Source organism: Ovis aries, chromosome 13, assembly GCF_016772045.2.
Source record: "Ovis aries strain OAR_USU_Benz2616 breed Rambouillet chromosome 13, ARS-UI_Ramb_v3.0, whole genome shotgun sequence".
NCBI classification, from domain to species: Eukaryota; Metazoa; Chordata; class Mammalia; order Artiodactyla; family Bovidae; genus Ovis; species Ovis aries.
Window position 1 is genome coordinate 45,887,468 of NC_056066.1, and position 16,252 is coordinate 45,903,719.

At 48.4% G+C, this 16,252-nt stretch overlaps 1 protein-coding gene across 6 annotated transcripts in view; it reads right to left on the minus strand.

The window, feature by feature from the left end:
- The window catches only part of WDR37 (WD repeat domain 37), a 37,922-nt gene that overhangs the window by 6,705 nt on the left and 14,965 nt on the right, over positions 1–16,252 (minus strand). For 2 of the 6 annotated variants that reach the window (XM_060397582.1, XM_012188643.4), the window contains exons 3-11: positions 14,831–14,927; positions 13,787–13,882; positions 13,453–13,517; positions 9,397–9,532; positions 8,219–8,290; positions 6,488–6,532; positions 4,987–5,063; positions 3,077–3,317; positions 1,854–1,995 (exon numbers count right to left, since the gene is read on the minus strand). In XM_060397582.1, the coding sequence (XP_060253565.1) occupies positions 1,854–1,995; positions 3,077–3,317; positions 4,987–5,063; positions 6,488–6,532; positions 8,219–8,290; positions 9,397–9,532; positions 13,453–13,517; positions 13,787–13,882; positions 14,831–14,927 (971 nt within the window). Of the gene's footprint in view, positions 1–1,853; positions 1,996–3,076; positions 3,318–4,986; positions 5,064–6,487; positions 6,533–8,218; positions 8,291–9,396; positions 9,533–13,452; positions 13,518–13,786; positions 13,883–14,830; positions 14,949–16,252 lie in introns of all 6 variants that reach the window. The other 4 variants (XM_042229713.2, XM_042229712.1, XM_012188647.4 and 1 more) reach the window with 3 other exon arrangements.

Here is a 16,252-nt window from a genome sequence, read left to right on the forward strand (position 1 = left end):
CTCAGAGCCGCGTGCAGCACCCATCAGAAGTGACACGGGCTGCACGGAACATGACACGTGTAGAGGCATGGGTGCAACCTCCTGCAGGCACCACCGCCACTGCACCCTGCTCCCTGCCCCAGGGCGTTCAAGGCATCCTGCCAACACCTTATCAGACCCAGAAGAAGTGCAGACAGAAAGAAATTTTTCTGTGAGATATCGTATCTTGTTTTCTTTAGACAAGAAAGCACCTGAGTTCACACTCTAGGAATAAAGTAAACAATTATATGAAAGGAATTTAGGCAAAAAGAAAGAAAAAACTCTGCATTCTCAGATATTTCTAAGAATGAAATATTCCATGCTGAGCTAATTTCCGATTTCTTCAATGCCAGAGTTTATGGCACGTGTAGACACCATCAGCTGGGCACAGCCTGGAGTCATCGGCCACCCACAGGGGAAGCTTAATGACCAGTGACTGCCTCCGCTGCTGGCCCCTCTTTACCGCAATGGAAACAAAACAAAATGAAACTAAAAACAGGGCGACAACTCTGCCGCCCTCCACAGGAGGCGGTGGTGCTGGGGGGCTTCTTTCAAAGGCAGCAGGGGTTCCAGCACCACAGTAAGTTTCATGACAGTGACAGCCCACATGGCCGGAGTCCAGCCCCACTGACTGCACGTCACAGGGGGGCCAGGGCATTGTCCCCACCAGGCCATCCTCAGGTGGTGGTGGAAAGCACATGAACGCACAAGGACTGAGCCCATCAGACAAAAAGTTCTGGGTTCCGGCTATAGCTGATGACAGAAATACATGAGAAACGAACTGCCAATAGCTGAAATTCCTGTGACAGTCCAGATTTTTCCAACTAAACATCTCTGTCATTTCCAAGAACAGGACACACTACAATCCCCAGTTATCAGGAAAACAGCTGGTTACAAAAGGTCTCTAAAATTGCTTTTCAGTCAAACTGGTACACCTTGGGCCACCAAAAGCTTGTCTAATAATACAGACCCCAAGCTTTGCTACATAAATCCTGTTAAGATTCCTATTATAATGAAAAAATTTCATAATACAGCGTGAAAATAAAAGTAACATACCAAAAAAGGGGTGGGGGGTTCATTTGTCTTTTTCACAAATGTACAATGAAAACCCTAAACAGACACTCCACCCGGAGCTCTCTCTCCACCCAGCAATAATAATACAGCCAGATCTCAGGGGGACTCATCACCTATAGACGTTCATTTATCTTACAGAGAAGTGTTATATCTCAAAGTGTTATATTCTTTTCCTTTCTGGAAAAGGCACAGGAGCCACGTGAAAGTTGGGGTCGTGAAAGTTTCATTTCTCCAGAAATGAAAAGGAGAAAACAGTATCTCCCCCAGCTCCTAGAGAAGCTGGGCTACAGAACTGAGTCAGTGATGCTGAAGCCTACACCGCTACACCTTGCCTAAGGAACAACCAGCACACAGAACACTCGAATTACCTGTATTTCACGTTAAAGTACTCACATCACAGAAGATGTTAAGAGCCCAACACACTTCACTAGAGAACTTGTGCTGAGTCCCTATAAATGAAAATACACCCTAAGATAAACTTTCCCAAAGTGTGTTCCACATCCTAACAACATGAAGCGTGCAGTCACACAGTAAGAAACACTGCCTCTGCATAAGCAGCCATCCCCTGAGAACACTCCACAGGGACTTTCCAGGGTGACACAAGGGGAAGAGCCACACTCCTGAGAACAGCACACCTGAGTGTCTGTTTCAATGCTCAGAAAACCACTGGGTTAAGAGGACCAAGAAAACCACCCTAGAAAACCCAGTCACCTCCCAGCCCAGACCAGAGTTAAAAAGACATTTACGCAACCAAGACTCACTCCGTGTGGCCCTGGAACACGTTCACGGAGTGGATGGAAGGGTCGCGGAAGTCCCACAGACGGAACGTCGTGTCGCGGGAGGAGGTCACCACCAGCCGCTGGGTCGGGTGCGTGCAGCAGTGCGTCAACTCCTGGTCATGCCCTGTGGGAGATGGAAGACGCAGTCACAGTGAGGCCCCCGCTCAGCTCCCAGGAAAAGCAGCTGCAGGGACGGTGTGTGGGGTCAAGGGGGGCCCGTGTCCCTTCCCCTTGTGCATTCGAAAGACCTGAATGAGCAGTGTGGGAGGGACACTCCTGACCCCGACTGATGAAAGGTAGGGAGGGTCTCTAACAGCCGAACGTGTGAGAAAGTACAGTTCTGAGTTTCGCATGTGAGAAGAACCTCTAATAACCCATGGGTGGAGCGCACGGTGGGACACATCCCTGTCACTCAATGACAAAACACACTGACAAGCAGGTATGAAGGCCGGTGGCAGGCAGGAGGCTGTACACGCCCTGCTGGACTCCTGCCCTGCATGTGGGCACAACCTGCAGATGAGTGGGATGCTGTTCTGGTGATCTCAGTACATTATAATGCAAAATGGGCTTTGCAGATATGACGAAGGCCTCCAAATCTCATGGCCTTCAGTTAGTCAAAAAAAAAAAAACACAGACTTCCTGGGTGGCCTGCTGTAGTTAGGTGAGCCTTTTTAAGGGTCCCGAGAGAGACTTGCTCCTGCTGGCCTGGAGGAAAGCCAACAGCATGCTGTTAGAAGCCTCTGTCAGGGCCAAGGGAGGGGGCCTGTGGCCGCCTCCTGGTACTGAAAGCTGCCCCCAGCCGAAAACTGGCAGAAAAATGGCCACAAGGGATCCTTGCAATGGCCGTAAGGGGACCGCAGGTCTCAGGTGAGGGCACAACCCCACAAGCATTCGCATCCCACCCATGACACCCTGAGAATCAGAGCATCAGCAAGCACATGCCCAAAACTCCTGGCCAAGGGACATCATATTATAAATTCACGTTATTTTAAGATACTAAGTGTGTGGAAATTAAAGCAAAAAGAAAAAGCTAACACACCAACCACATTCAAATATCTACATACTGCACGTGTCTAGATGCAATTACACCCCCTGAAGAAAAGATAAATTTAACCACTAATGGCTCCATTACTCAGGAGGATCTCTGAAAATCACAGCTGTGCCAACACACAATCCAGACGAGAGGTCCCTCCCACATGATGCACCTGTCAGGGAGTGGACGAGCTCTGACGTCTCCACGTCATACAGATTGGCCGTTCTGTCCCAGGAGGCTGTCACTGCCTGCTTCCCGCCGACCAGCCAGTCAGCAGCTATGACTACTCCCTGGTGGCTCTTCAGAGAAGTCAGCGGCGCCCGGATGGTGGGACAGTCGCTGGACGGGTCGGCGTCTGCATCAGGTTCGTCCTTGTCAGAGCACTCCACTTCATCCTCGCCACAGAGCTGCTGCTGGGGAAGCAGAGGTGGGTCCCTGGGGATCCTGACCTTGCAGACCAGCCGCACAGTAAGACCGCTACCGCCTACCCTTCTAGGACTTAACGACCATTATGACCGTCCCAGCGGGTGTCTGGCACTAAGTAAACACGCATACACATGCCATGTAGGAGCACACACCACATGGACACACGTACACAAGGATCTGTGTGTCACATCCACAAACACAGCAGAGTTAAAATAAAATCTTTAAAATAAAATATACATAACACACCCAACTAAAAATGAATTCTTCAGTGGCTTCCCTGGTGGCTCAGTGGTAAAGAATCCACCTGCCAATGCAGGAGACACATGTTCAATCCCTAGTCCAGGAAGACCCCACATGCCTCGGAGCAACTGAGTCCGAGAGAGACAACTATCAAGCTCTGTGCTCCAGAGCCCAGGAGCTGAGACTACTGCAGCCCAGCATCCTGGAGTCTATGCTCTGCAACAAGGGAACTCACCACAATGAGAAGCCTGTGCATCACAACTAGAGTAGCCCCCCACTCGCCGCAACTAGAGAAACCCTCACAGCAACAAAGACCCAGCATGGCCAAAAATTTAAAAATAAAAATAAATTTTAAAAAATGAACTGTTAAGACTGCTTGCCTAAAGCAAGCTCACTCTTACTCGTTACTGGAATTTATTAATTACTTAACCCATCTCCAAACAGAACAATGTTTAAAGGTTTAAAAAGAGAAAAGTAATCTTCACAGGCAAAAATAAGAAAACTGGAAGATTACTATCACCCTCTAACAATTACAGCCAAAACATAAACAGAAATCTAACCTCTGCTCGACCACGTGAACTCACCCAGTGCCCTGCGCCTGTGAAGACCCCCACCTGTGGGAGCAGCACAGGGAGGGCCCCTGTGTACATACCCCACAGAAACCGGAGATCAGATCAAGTCACCCAAGAGGAGGATGAGAGCCCACGTGAGGACCCAAAGAAGGCACTGGGCTGATGTGGTGCAACTACATCCGACAGGACAGGTAGGAACTGGGCGGTCTGTGGTTTAAACCTGTGGTCGTTCTTCTCAACATGCAACCTAACTTGTCACCAACATTAAAACTTGACCCACGTGACAACGACATCACACACCCCACTGACCTACAGGGTTTATCTCACATGAGAGACAGACAAGTTGTCTACAATCAAATATATAAAACACTAAAAACTTAACCTAACCTTAAAATTAAAGGACTAACATATGTATATGTTATAATTTTTGTGGAAAAGAAAATAAATGTAAACACAGGCGATGTAGACAGATGCATGCCCTGGTCTGCTGGGCGGCCTGTGGGGAGGGCTGGCACTGGCTAGTGTCCTGGCAGGCAGACGGTGGCCTCGCTTGGCCTCTCCTCGGTGCACGCAGGGAGAAGGCACAGGGAGCCCTCAGGTGCCTCTTCTCCTCCAGACACCAATCCTGCTGGTCAGAGCCCCACCCTGTAACCTCACTTGACCTTAGTGACGTCTTCCAAGGCCCATCTCCATGGACAGGCCCCTGGGGTGAGGGTTCTAAGCTATGAATCTGGGGACACACACATTCAGTCCACAACATTGCTTGTCCTAAAACTCACAGATGTCCAGAACCCACCGACATACCCCAGGTCGTGCTCTCAGGGTAAGTAAACGTGCTGCTTACACTAGAGTCGGCCGCAGGCTGAGGAGCAGGCAGCTGGACTGCATACCTCCACACGTGGGCAGTCTGATCTCCAGAGGCTGAGGACAGAAAGCAGGGCGGAGGTGGGGTGGGGGGGGGAGCGTTACCCAGCACACAGACGAGCACGGGTGAGACCCTGCTAAGTCCACTCCTTGAGGGATCACAAGGGATCGACTTGACTTTAACAGGTTCTTCTGAGATGTTCCCAGGAATAGCAAAGGTGCCCAGAGATAATTACCTATAAAAATAATTCCCTCCATCCCAAGGTAGAAAGTTCTGAAGGCTCAGAGAAAACTCACAAGGCATGGATTTCATTCTCCACCTGGCTAATCTAAGACGACAGACACCCAAGTCCATAGTAACTCAAGTGCACAATCCCATCCGCTGAACCAGGAGGCATCTCGCCCCAGACAGGGAGCAGCTGGCACCGAGACCTCACTGTCAGTAGCCAGGCCGCAAGGGGTGCTCAGACCCAGGAAAGCAGAGGGCTGCTGAGAGGCACAGGTGGCCTGGAGATGTGCCAAAGGGCCGCCTCCACCCCACAAAGGAGCACCGTCGGGACTCCACCTTCCCTACCTGCAAAGGCTGCAAAACTCCCCCAAAGCAGTGGATGGCAGCATGGGCCTCGTGGCATCAAAGTGCCCGACATTCTGGCCTCTCGAGCCAGCATCCAGTCCCAGCCCCATGTGCCTCCTCTCCCCAGGCCACCACTCTGCCAGCTTCTGTCCCTACCCCAGCCTCCCAACACGTCTCGACCTCATCCCCCTCTCTCCAGCCCAGCTGTCCCTAGTATCCCTCCAGCTCCCCAATCACACAACAAATGGCCCCCATAACAAGGCTTCACTCCCAGCTGACTGCTCCTCAGAGGTCAGTTCAGATGTTCACTAGCTGTCACCTGTCCACAGGTGCAGGCGTGTTCAAACCAGCCTCAAGATGAAAACAGGTACTCTGGTCCTTCACAGAAAAGCCTGATCACTGGTCTAGATACACACTCACCCTCCAGGTTACATCTGTGTCCCCAGAACACCACAGGGTCACACAGTTTTACGGGCCAACTCCTCACTGTGACCAGAAAGTATGAGACCACTAGGTGAGGTGGAGACAAACCCAAGGGACCACAGCTCTTTCTGGGAGGACCACTCGGGAAGAAGTGAAGACTTGAGCCCTGCAGGTGCCCAACCCAGGACTGTTGACCTTTCTGTGCCCACAGGGTCTGAGAGAGCCTGAGAGCCAGAGAGTGGGCAGCAGGGATAGGCTCTGTAAAAAGACCTCCAGGAGAACTGAACTAACTCGCAAGCCACTGCTGGTTAAAAATAACCCTTGGTGTTGTTTTCTTTATTCATTTTCCATGCAACTTGTGAAATGTCTACCAACGACCAACTTCTGTGAATGGCATGGTTAATCCTGATGCTGCTGATAAGGAATGACAGTTGTTTTCAGATCAGCAATAACTATTCAATTAAAAAAAAAAAAATCAACATACCGGTGAGGGCCAACTGTTCTGATGGATGAAATTTTATGGAATTTACTGCAAAGTAAAAATATTGAAAAACAGGTTTACAGTAAGAATATATCATCAATATCTATTACAACCACAGTATATGTTGTGAGGTCAAATTTAAAGACTAAGGAATTATGATAGTTCAATATTAAGTCTTCTCATTCTATTAAACTATGAATAAAGAGAACAGAGATACAACACAAAATAACTAAATATGAACTACCAAACCACTCGAGAATCGGCTACACAGAAAAACAATACTTGATCTCTTAAAAACTGAGAAGTCACTGAGAGCTAAAAGTAAACCAAGATGAAAAAAGAAAACTTAATTACAAAAGGCAGAGGTAGATTATGGTGGGGGACACTGTTCACTGCCCACACACCCACCCTCCAGAGAAGCCACAAGTTCACAATCTGCACAGAAATGAGACCACTACTCCCTTCAGGACAGCAAAGCTGGGGACTGCAAGTGAGGCATGTGCCCGGGGAGCCATGGGCCACACTGCGCAGCGATGATGGGGCATAAGCCCAGGAAGCCATGGGCCACACCGTGCGGCGATGATGGGGCACGTGCCCGGGGAGCCATGGGCCGCACCGCGCGGCGATGATGGGGCACGTGCCCGGGGAGCCATGGGCCGCACTGTGCGGCGATGACGGGGCATATGCCCGGGGAGCCATGGGCCGCACCGCGCAGCGATGATGGGGCTTATGTCCGGGGAGCCATGGGCCGCACCAGGCGGCGATGATGGGGCATATGTCCGGGGAGCCATGGGCCGCACCGCGCGGCGATGATGGGGCTTATGCCCGGGGAGCCATGGGCCGCACCGCGCGGCAATGATGGGGCTTATGCCCGGGGAGCCATGGGCCGCACCGTGCGACGATGATGGGGCTTATGTCCGGGGAGCCATGGGCCGCACTGTGCGGCGATGAGGACAAGGAGCACAGAGCCCATCTCCCTTCTTAACAGGAGCCCCCTCTCATCTAAAACCCAAAAAAGTAAGAAACAATAAGACAGGCTATTTTTCTAAATGGAAGGAAAGAGCAGAAGATTTAAAACTGTTCCAAGTGGCTGACTTTGAGAAGCGGAGATGGCAGTGAGAAGGACGAGCACAAGGCCCCCGTGGGTTTGTCACACAAGCTAATGCTTTCTTAATGTTCAGGCTGAGTACTCAGCATGTCACACCCACTGCAGGAGCAGCAGCCCCCAGGTACGGTCCTGAGGGAGATGAAGGGTCCAGCTGGAGGAAACAGTGGACGAGGCAGGGGCGGGGGGCCAAGCAGGACCTGGCCCACAGCCCCGACAGGAGAGTGGTACACCCCCACTGATGGGACGGGAGATGTGCCAGGGAAGAGGAGGAGAGAAGGTGTTCACCCAAGTCCGTGGGGGACACAGCAGACCCTGGAGGCGGGTAGTGGACACCACCTCCAAGTCTGTGTGCAGGGTGAAGGGTGAACTGGCCAGGGGCAACGAGACACAGGCCCAGAGCCAGGGTGCCAGAAGGAAGAGGGGTGAGTGGGACAGCCCATGGTGCCCGCAGCAAGGAGTCCAGCAGCCACCAGCACCCACAGGGCCCACATACAGCACCTCTGCACCACGGAGCCTTGTCAATCGGACAGTGAGAAGCCAGTGCACACACGTCAGTCCCAGACCATGCAAGGCGAGAAGCCGAGGCCCGGCCCCCATAAGGGGACACCCCGTGATCTACAGCTCACCTGACCCCACGTGGCCTGCGTACTTGGCGAGGCTCCGCCCCGTCTCGATACTCCACAACAGAGCCGTGTGATCTGCAAGATCCAAACACACACAAGTGAGCCGCTGCCAACATTAGTCTTTTTAATTAAAGAGAAGGATAAAAATTTTAAACTGAGAAGTTTCATCACCACTAGTACCTCATGGGATTTTGCTCACACTCCTCTGTAATCCAACTGATGCAAGAGGACAAGGGGCCAGTGACCCTCATGAGGCCATGGAACTGGCAGGGGAACCTGGGGACCTGACCCCCGGGGCATGGCCATGCTGCCAGCACCAGGCCTGGGACCTGAGACACCAGGGTCCATGGGTCACGGGCTCGTCACCTTGTTGAAATAGTAAGACTTCTCAGAACATCAAGCTATATTCAAATGCAAATAGCACCCAACTCCAGTTCCAAACTATCTGAGATAATCCATGCTCTGTGGACCTCTCCAAAACAAAGATAAAAAGGACACTCATTAAGGAAACCTGACACAAAGTGCTGATTATCCATGTGAGATTTCACAAACATCATAAAAGGGAATCTGTATGCTTTTTTTAAGCTATAATTTCCAAAATAATCTGGGGTGCTCATGTATGAACACAGTTTTAAACAACAGAAAACTTTCTTCATCATTCTAATGACTTTACATTTCCTATTTCCACTCAAAAAGGCTGGATTTAGCACGTAACTTCTCACAAGTTGGCACTCCTTTTCCACAAGCGAGCACATTTTTCATTCCGGGAATTTTTTCTAAAGGGTTATTAGGTTATTAGCTCTCAGAAGGCACTTCCTCTCCAAGGAGGAGAATGGGGCTCTCTGATGCCGCCCCAGGACTCCTGGCAGTGGAACCCCTACACCAGGCCAGCACGGTGCTGTCAGACCACACAGCACGTCCTTGGAGGGACCTCTCAAGTGGGGAAAAGTGAAATACACTATCAAAGCAAATGTACACTAACTACGGCTGACAAGAAAGCCAATCACAACTACCTAATCCCATGAAGAGGCAATCCACCCTGTGCCACAGGACAGTGTCCCGGACAGTGAGTGGGTCCAAACGCAGCCACTCACTCAGATGCCGACAGGCACACGGCCAAGCGTTTGGCCACACTGCCTCCGGGGAGGCCCTGCCCTAAGCTGGGGTGGTTCCAGACTCACCAGCAGATGCCGTCCCCAGCACCACAGGCTGCGTCCTTGCCACACTGACGTCCCAGATGCCATCCCGGTGGCCAATATACTCCTTCACGAGCTGGCACACTGCCCGGGATGTGGTGGTCTTGAAGCTGGAGACGATCTGAAATTGTGATGGAATTTATTGAGCAAATATGTCTCAGTTAAAAAGGAATAAGACAATGTGTTTGGAAAATGCATAAATCACTGAAAAGAAAATTTAAAACATTATAGCAACACAGTGTAGGTGCAGTTACCTCATAAAGCAGGGCAAAGTCCTTACAAAAGCCTCAGAAGAACCCCACAACCACCCCCACCGCCTGCTTGCCTGTCTGTGTACCTTACATGCCCTCATACACAAACTGAAACTATCACACAACATTTCCAAATTCTCAAAAAAAAAAAAAAGCATGACATAAAAAGTCAGGAAGGTATACCCCAAACCCTGAACGCTAATTACTCTCACTATTGGGAGACCTGTATTATCTTATTTTTAGTAATTCACACCAAACCAGGAGAAAAAGAATCTAAGGTGGGAAGGAATGAAAAAATAACAGGTGAGGTCACTGAGCACAGTCTCAGCCAGTCCTGCTCCGGAGGGGGAAGGGGGCAGGGCAGGGCCGGCGGGCCCTGGCCTCAGGCAGCACATGGTCTGGCACGGACAATCAGGGACAGCGGTCAGCAGGCGTTGTCCTGCATGACCCACACAGCACGCAGTCCCCCCTTTCTCTCATAATGGAAGGGCCTGAGGGAGATGCTAACAAACAGAAAGGGTTTGGTTTTTTAACTGTTCTGGGATAAAAGATGGCTTTTCTGCCTTTAAAATTAATCAGAATACTGAAATGGTAAAACCAAGTTAAAAAAAAGTGCGAGGTATTCCACAGCTACTTTAAACAGTGATTTAGCAAAGCCCTACAAATGCATCTATGTTTATTTTTAGTATAAACACTTAAAACACAATCCACTATTTCACCACCACCAGGATGAGCCTTCAAATGATTCCTGACACGGTGAAAGGCTGAAACAGACTTCCAGCAGAGACTCACTCTTCAGTGAGTCGGCTTAAATGTAAAACGAGGGACAGCACTTCCCAGGTGGTCCCACAGTAAGGACTCTGCGCATTCACTGCCAAGCGCACAGGTTCCATCACTGGTTGGGGAACTGACATTCCACAAGCCATCCAGACACTTTCCGGAGGGGCGGGAGCAAAGCTCATGACAAGTGGTGGGCAATTTCTGAGATACCACTGTTATGAGATATGAACTGCCCCCACTTGCCCAGCAGAAACACGGGTCCATGGCCAAGACTTGTGCCAACCACATTTCCAATGAAGTTGGAGGAGAGGGACTGCAGTTGATGACGTCAAGCAGATGGTCTCAGGCACTGCTTCCAGGTGCATGCCACATTCTGACCACTGAACTGTTTCCCAAATATGGACTCAGGCATAACTGCACAGAGGCCCATGAGACAGACTGAATTACCTCCAGGGAACACTTGCGATGCAAATGTGGAAGGATACTTCCGAATTATTCTTTGCATTAAAATAAAATTTAAACTACTCTACAAAACAAAGGGCTTCCCAGGTGGTGCTTGTTGTAGTTCCCTGTCATCGTTCAGTTGCTCAGTCATGTCTGACCCCACAGACTGCAGCACACCAGCACCAGGTGGCGCTAGTGGTAAAGATTCCACCTGCCGATGCCAATGAAGGAGATGCAAGGGACGCGGGTTTGGTCCCTGGGTCTGGAGGATCCCTTGAAAGAGGAAATGGCAACCCACTCCGTATTCTTGCCTGGAAATCTCATGGACAGAGGAGCCTGGCAGGCTATAATCTATGGGGTCTCAAAGACTTGGGAGAGTTAAAAAGCTAGCTTAAAACTCAACATTCAAAAAACTAACGTCATGACATCCAGTTCCATTACTTCATGGCAAACAGGAGAAACAAAAGGGGAATCCGTGGCAGATTTTATTTTCTTGGTTTCCAAAATCACTTTGGAGAGTGACTGCAGTCATTAAATTAGAAGATGCTTGCTCCTTGGAAAGAAAGCTATGACAAACCTAGACAGCATATTAAAAAGCAGAGACATCACTTTGCCAACAAAGGTTCATATAGTGAAAGCTATGGTTCTTTCCATAGTCACATACAGATTTGAGAGTTGAACCATGAAAAAAGCTGAGTACCAAAGAACTGATGCTTCTGAACTGTGGTGTTGGAGAAGACTCTTGAGAGTTTCTTGGTCTGCAAGATCAAACCAGTCAATGCTAAAGGAAATCAACTCTGAATATTCATTGGAAGGACTGATGCTGAAGTTCTAATACTTTGGCCACCTGATGCAGAGCGCCAACTCACTGGAAAAGACCCTGATGCTGAGAAAGACTGAGGGCAAGAGGAGAAGGGGACAACAGAGGATGAGATGGTTGGATGGCATCACCGACTCAAACGGACATGAGTTTGAGCAAACTCCAGGAGACAGTGAAGGACAGCGAAGCCTGGCGAGCTACAGTCCATGGGGGCGCGAAGAGTTGGACACGACTTAGCAAGACTGAACAACAACAACAAAGAGAGGCTTTTTCACAACAAAAGAAAGTTATCTTTATAAAAACCCATGTGAACAATTTCACAAGTTCCTGGGAAAGAGTTTGCTGGTTAGCACGTAGTCTGCCCCCACAGGCCTCAGAGCCAGTCTGCAGGCCCCAGGAGGGGCAGATCTGCTGGGGGTGAGGAGCCTGAACCCGTCCGCTCCTCCAAGAACACTCGCTGCAGCAGAGCAGACCTGGAGAGTGAATTTCACCTTCACTCTTTAAGGTGTGTGCACAGGTTACTAAGATCATTAATAGTATGTTTCTTATAAATTCAGATAAATTTTTAGTCTCTAAAATGACTAGGGCTTTTAGCATTTCTAATACATTTTTTTAAAGCAATTATTGTATACATCCTTATCTTTGCTCAAATCTTTAAGTTTTACTACTCGTGGTAAGAGGTAACTTTATAAATCCTTTCTTCCTCTACTTTAGAAATGATCAGAAAATTTTGGAATTCTAAGACCATATGTATATATAAACTGAAATAAACAATATAATTCAAAACAACATAAGAAGTTAAATAAGTAAGAATATAATGTCACTTGACATTTTTAAAAGTACTCTAATGTTAATTTATTTAAAAATTCAAAACTACTAAATGTAAGCTAGATAGAACAGAACAAAAAAATATTTTAGTAAGCCACTTACATCCTAGAGTTATCAAAGGAAACACAAGAAAATGTCAGCAATATGCATATTTAAAAAAAAAAATTACCAAAGACTTTCAAATAAGCAGAAATAGCCTAAGACTGAAGCTGCTCCTTGAATTGCACTTCATCTCACTGTGGATACAAGGTTAAGTTACTTAAGGGAAAAATAAAAAGCTAACAAAAAACTATTTATGCCTTCATAGCAGACTCACCAAAATTTGAACTTCCTCCTAAGATTAAGCAAAAGTACTATATACTAGTTGAAGTTAGGCAGGTAATTTATCTTGTTTATTCCAAATACCCCAAAGCAGAGATGCACACAAATCACCTCAAAATATTACTTCATAGTAGTATTCTCCCAGAGATAAACTAATTCCCAAATAATTAAATCCTTGCCACTTTAAAAAGATCAGATGATGATTTATAAAACAGCAAAATATGACAAATGTCTCTATTCTGCCTTTGGACCTTCACTTTTTTATCATACTTTGCGAACTAAAGAAAAGATGAACTAAAATGTAACTACAACTCAGAATGTAAGTTCCATTGCTTTATACCCATTTATTAGCTTTTCTGAATTCAGAATCTCCTTATCAAGCCACATTAATGATAAAAAATGTACTTTCCCACAAAAAAGACCACACCTACTAACACACGATGTGTCAGCCACAGTAAGCAGCATAGTAGCATCCAGGTGCCTATGTCCTGGAGCCACTTAACATCGACAGTACTTGTCTTAAATATTAGGCTCCTCTCTTCCCATCGCACTGTGTGCAAACCCACACACTCACGATGGCCTGAGAGCCACACATACCTTGCTGGTGGAGGCCTTGTAGGTGGTCTTCAGTTTCTGAGAAAGCTGGCTGGTGCTGTGACTGGCTGCAGAGACAGAACCAACCGTCAAGAAAATCACACAAGCAAGCACGTCAGAGCTGGGACAGGGAGACGGCTCGAGGACATGGAGGACAGTGCAGGCCCAGGGTGTGCCCACACCAGCAGAAACATGGGCTTCCTGGAGCCTGCCCATCCTTCCACACCCAGATTCAAGGGATGCTACTCAAGCCTGCTGACCATGCAGAGGAAGCGAGTCCTCCCTGCACTGGAGTCAGACTTCCTCCCTGCAGGTGCCCGCAGGAAGCCAGCCTCACCTTTCGTCTTGAGCTGGCCCTTACTCAGTTCCGCTCCATCGATCGCTTGTCCTTCAGCTGCTAAGCGCTCATTAAGAGTCTCAATTTCTCTACGCACTGAAAAGTAAAATAATGTGCTTTTCAGGTATATTCACCAATTCCAAAATTGAGTACATAAAAATGTTGCATGTTAGAATTGTCTAAACAAGCACGTGAATGATATCCCACTAAACAAGAGGATGGCCAGAGTTCCAAAAAACTCAAAAGACATTCCAAAAACACAAAGTCCACCACTCATGCCACACAAGAAAGACACTGTGCTACTGACCCCCAAACAGGCCTCCTGGATTTCAACAGAGTTCACATCCTTTGTACTTTATTCTGTGCACTTACAAACATTGTTCTGGTCCTGTCTGAAACTGAAAAAATACTTACAGTCTCCCCTGAAATCATTAGGGGAAACATACAATAACAAAACCTGACTATTGTTACTGCTGTCTGGCACCAGAGTGTCAAGTGAGTGCTACACATCTCAAAGATTAAAAGTTGAAGGGAAAAAAAGAAAATATTTAACATTGAGGAGTTCCCTGGTGGGTCAGTGGTTAGGACTCTGGGCTTTCATTGCCAAGGGCCTGGGTTCATTCCCTGAACTAGTCATGCAAGTCACACGGTGCGACCAAAACCAGAAAAAAAGTGAAGAGAAAAGTACTGAATCACAGTGGACGTGAAGAAGGAAGAGGAAGGCAGGGGATGGGGAAGAAGAGAAGCAGATGCAGGGCGCGAGAATGCCAGCAAGATGGGGCCTCTGTCCTCACTCTGCAGGGACCTGCGGTCACAACCCACTCCAGCGGGAGACAGACGCCCCCATCCCCTGCCCCCAGAGCCTGACGTGAGTGTGCGGAGCTGGAAGATAGTAAACAAATGCCATCATAAGCCCCCCAAGCTCGTCAAAGCAGAAAAGAAAAGGGGTACAAAGGTGAATGTGACCCAGAGATGAAACTCTCAAAAATCCATATGGAGAAGTGACAGGTTATAAAAGTATTTCAAATAAAGAGCAATACTCACATTCTAAGTTTTCAATATAAAGGTTTTCAAATTCTCTTTCTATTTGACCAAACAGTTCCAGAAGAGTACTGCGAACTGAGGAAGGCAGCTTAGAATCCTGCAGAGAAAGAAGGTTGTGCTGAAAATGAACGAATAAGTGAATGAGGAGCTCTGACACCGAGCACTAGTATACTTTTCCAAAGGGAATTATCATTCAAGCTCTTATTTTACATCTTTACATATTTTATTTCTTCCACGCAAACACTCAAAAGAACTTCAAGTTTCAAATTCCTACAGCTGAAACTAAAACCAAACTGTGTATATGGTTCCCCAGGATGGCACACGTTTTGAGACCAAGCAGGTCTTCAAACACATAACTCCCTTTACAAGGAAGGAAACAAGCCTATTCAAAATCTCCGAGTTTGTGGGAGATGAAGCTATGAACAGCCCTTATGCTCCAGTATGTGGCATCACAAGTTAATCTTAGTTAAGTGGTACCTCACAGTCCTCACATCCACTGTGCTTCAAGCAGAGTAAACTGGACACTTTCTATAACTCTACTCAGCACTTAAACTTGCTCCAAGGAAGAAAAGTGAATTCAGCTATAAGAGCAAAAGGTGAATCAGCTGAATGAAAACACCAGCGTGGAAGGTCCCAGGTCTGCAAGGGCTTCACTACAAAGCTACGACTCAGTGAAGCTTCTAGAAGAGTCTGCATTTTCATGGTTGGCATGGAAGAGGCAGGCCCCTTTCCTGGCCTGGGTCAGTGCTTCCAGTGCAGACATGGGTTTCCCGCTCCACAACTAACAGCGCTGCCTCCTTGCTTCTGACTCAAGAATCCAATTCCCATAAAGGCTGCCCGACAGCTGAGCCTGTAATCCCGTCCAGAGTATCGCCCGTGGCTCCACTCAGATGCCCCAGGCATCAGACTCCCACACCTGAGGTCTGCCACACCTACCATGCCAGGTGCCCACATCCAACGCCATCACCGCCGTTGCTGCCACGGGACCGGGCCAAGCGCCCCCACCAGCCCAGGGAGCTGCCCGTCCGCCCACAGGCACCAACCCACCTGCAGGGTTCTGAATGACCCTCACAAAGGGGTACCCGAGAGGCAGCTGGCTCTACATCACAATGGGGATGGCGCGGAAGCCCTGAGAACACGGGCCCCTCACACGGAGTTACCCCCAAAGATGCCATCGGGGCGGTAACAAAGGGTCACTGCTGGAAACTGAGGTGACAGTTTAAAAGTCCCTTAGGCAATCTGCACTGTCCAGTGGGGGAGCTGATGGTCACGTCTGACTAACCTTAAAACTAGGTTATTCACGATTTTTAAATTCCTCTGTCCCACCAGTCACACATGGCTCTGGGCGCCCATACAGGTAGCACAGATCTAGAACCTTCAACCACAGAAGTTTCACTGCACAGCTCTGGTTCAAGCATTCCT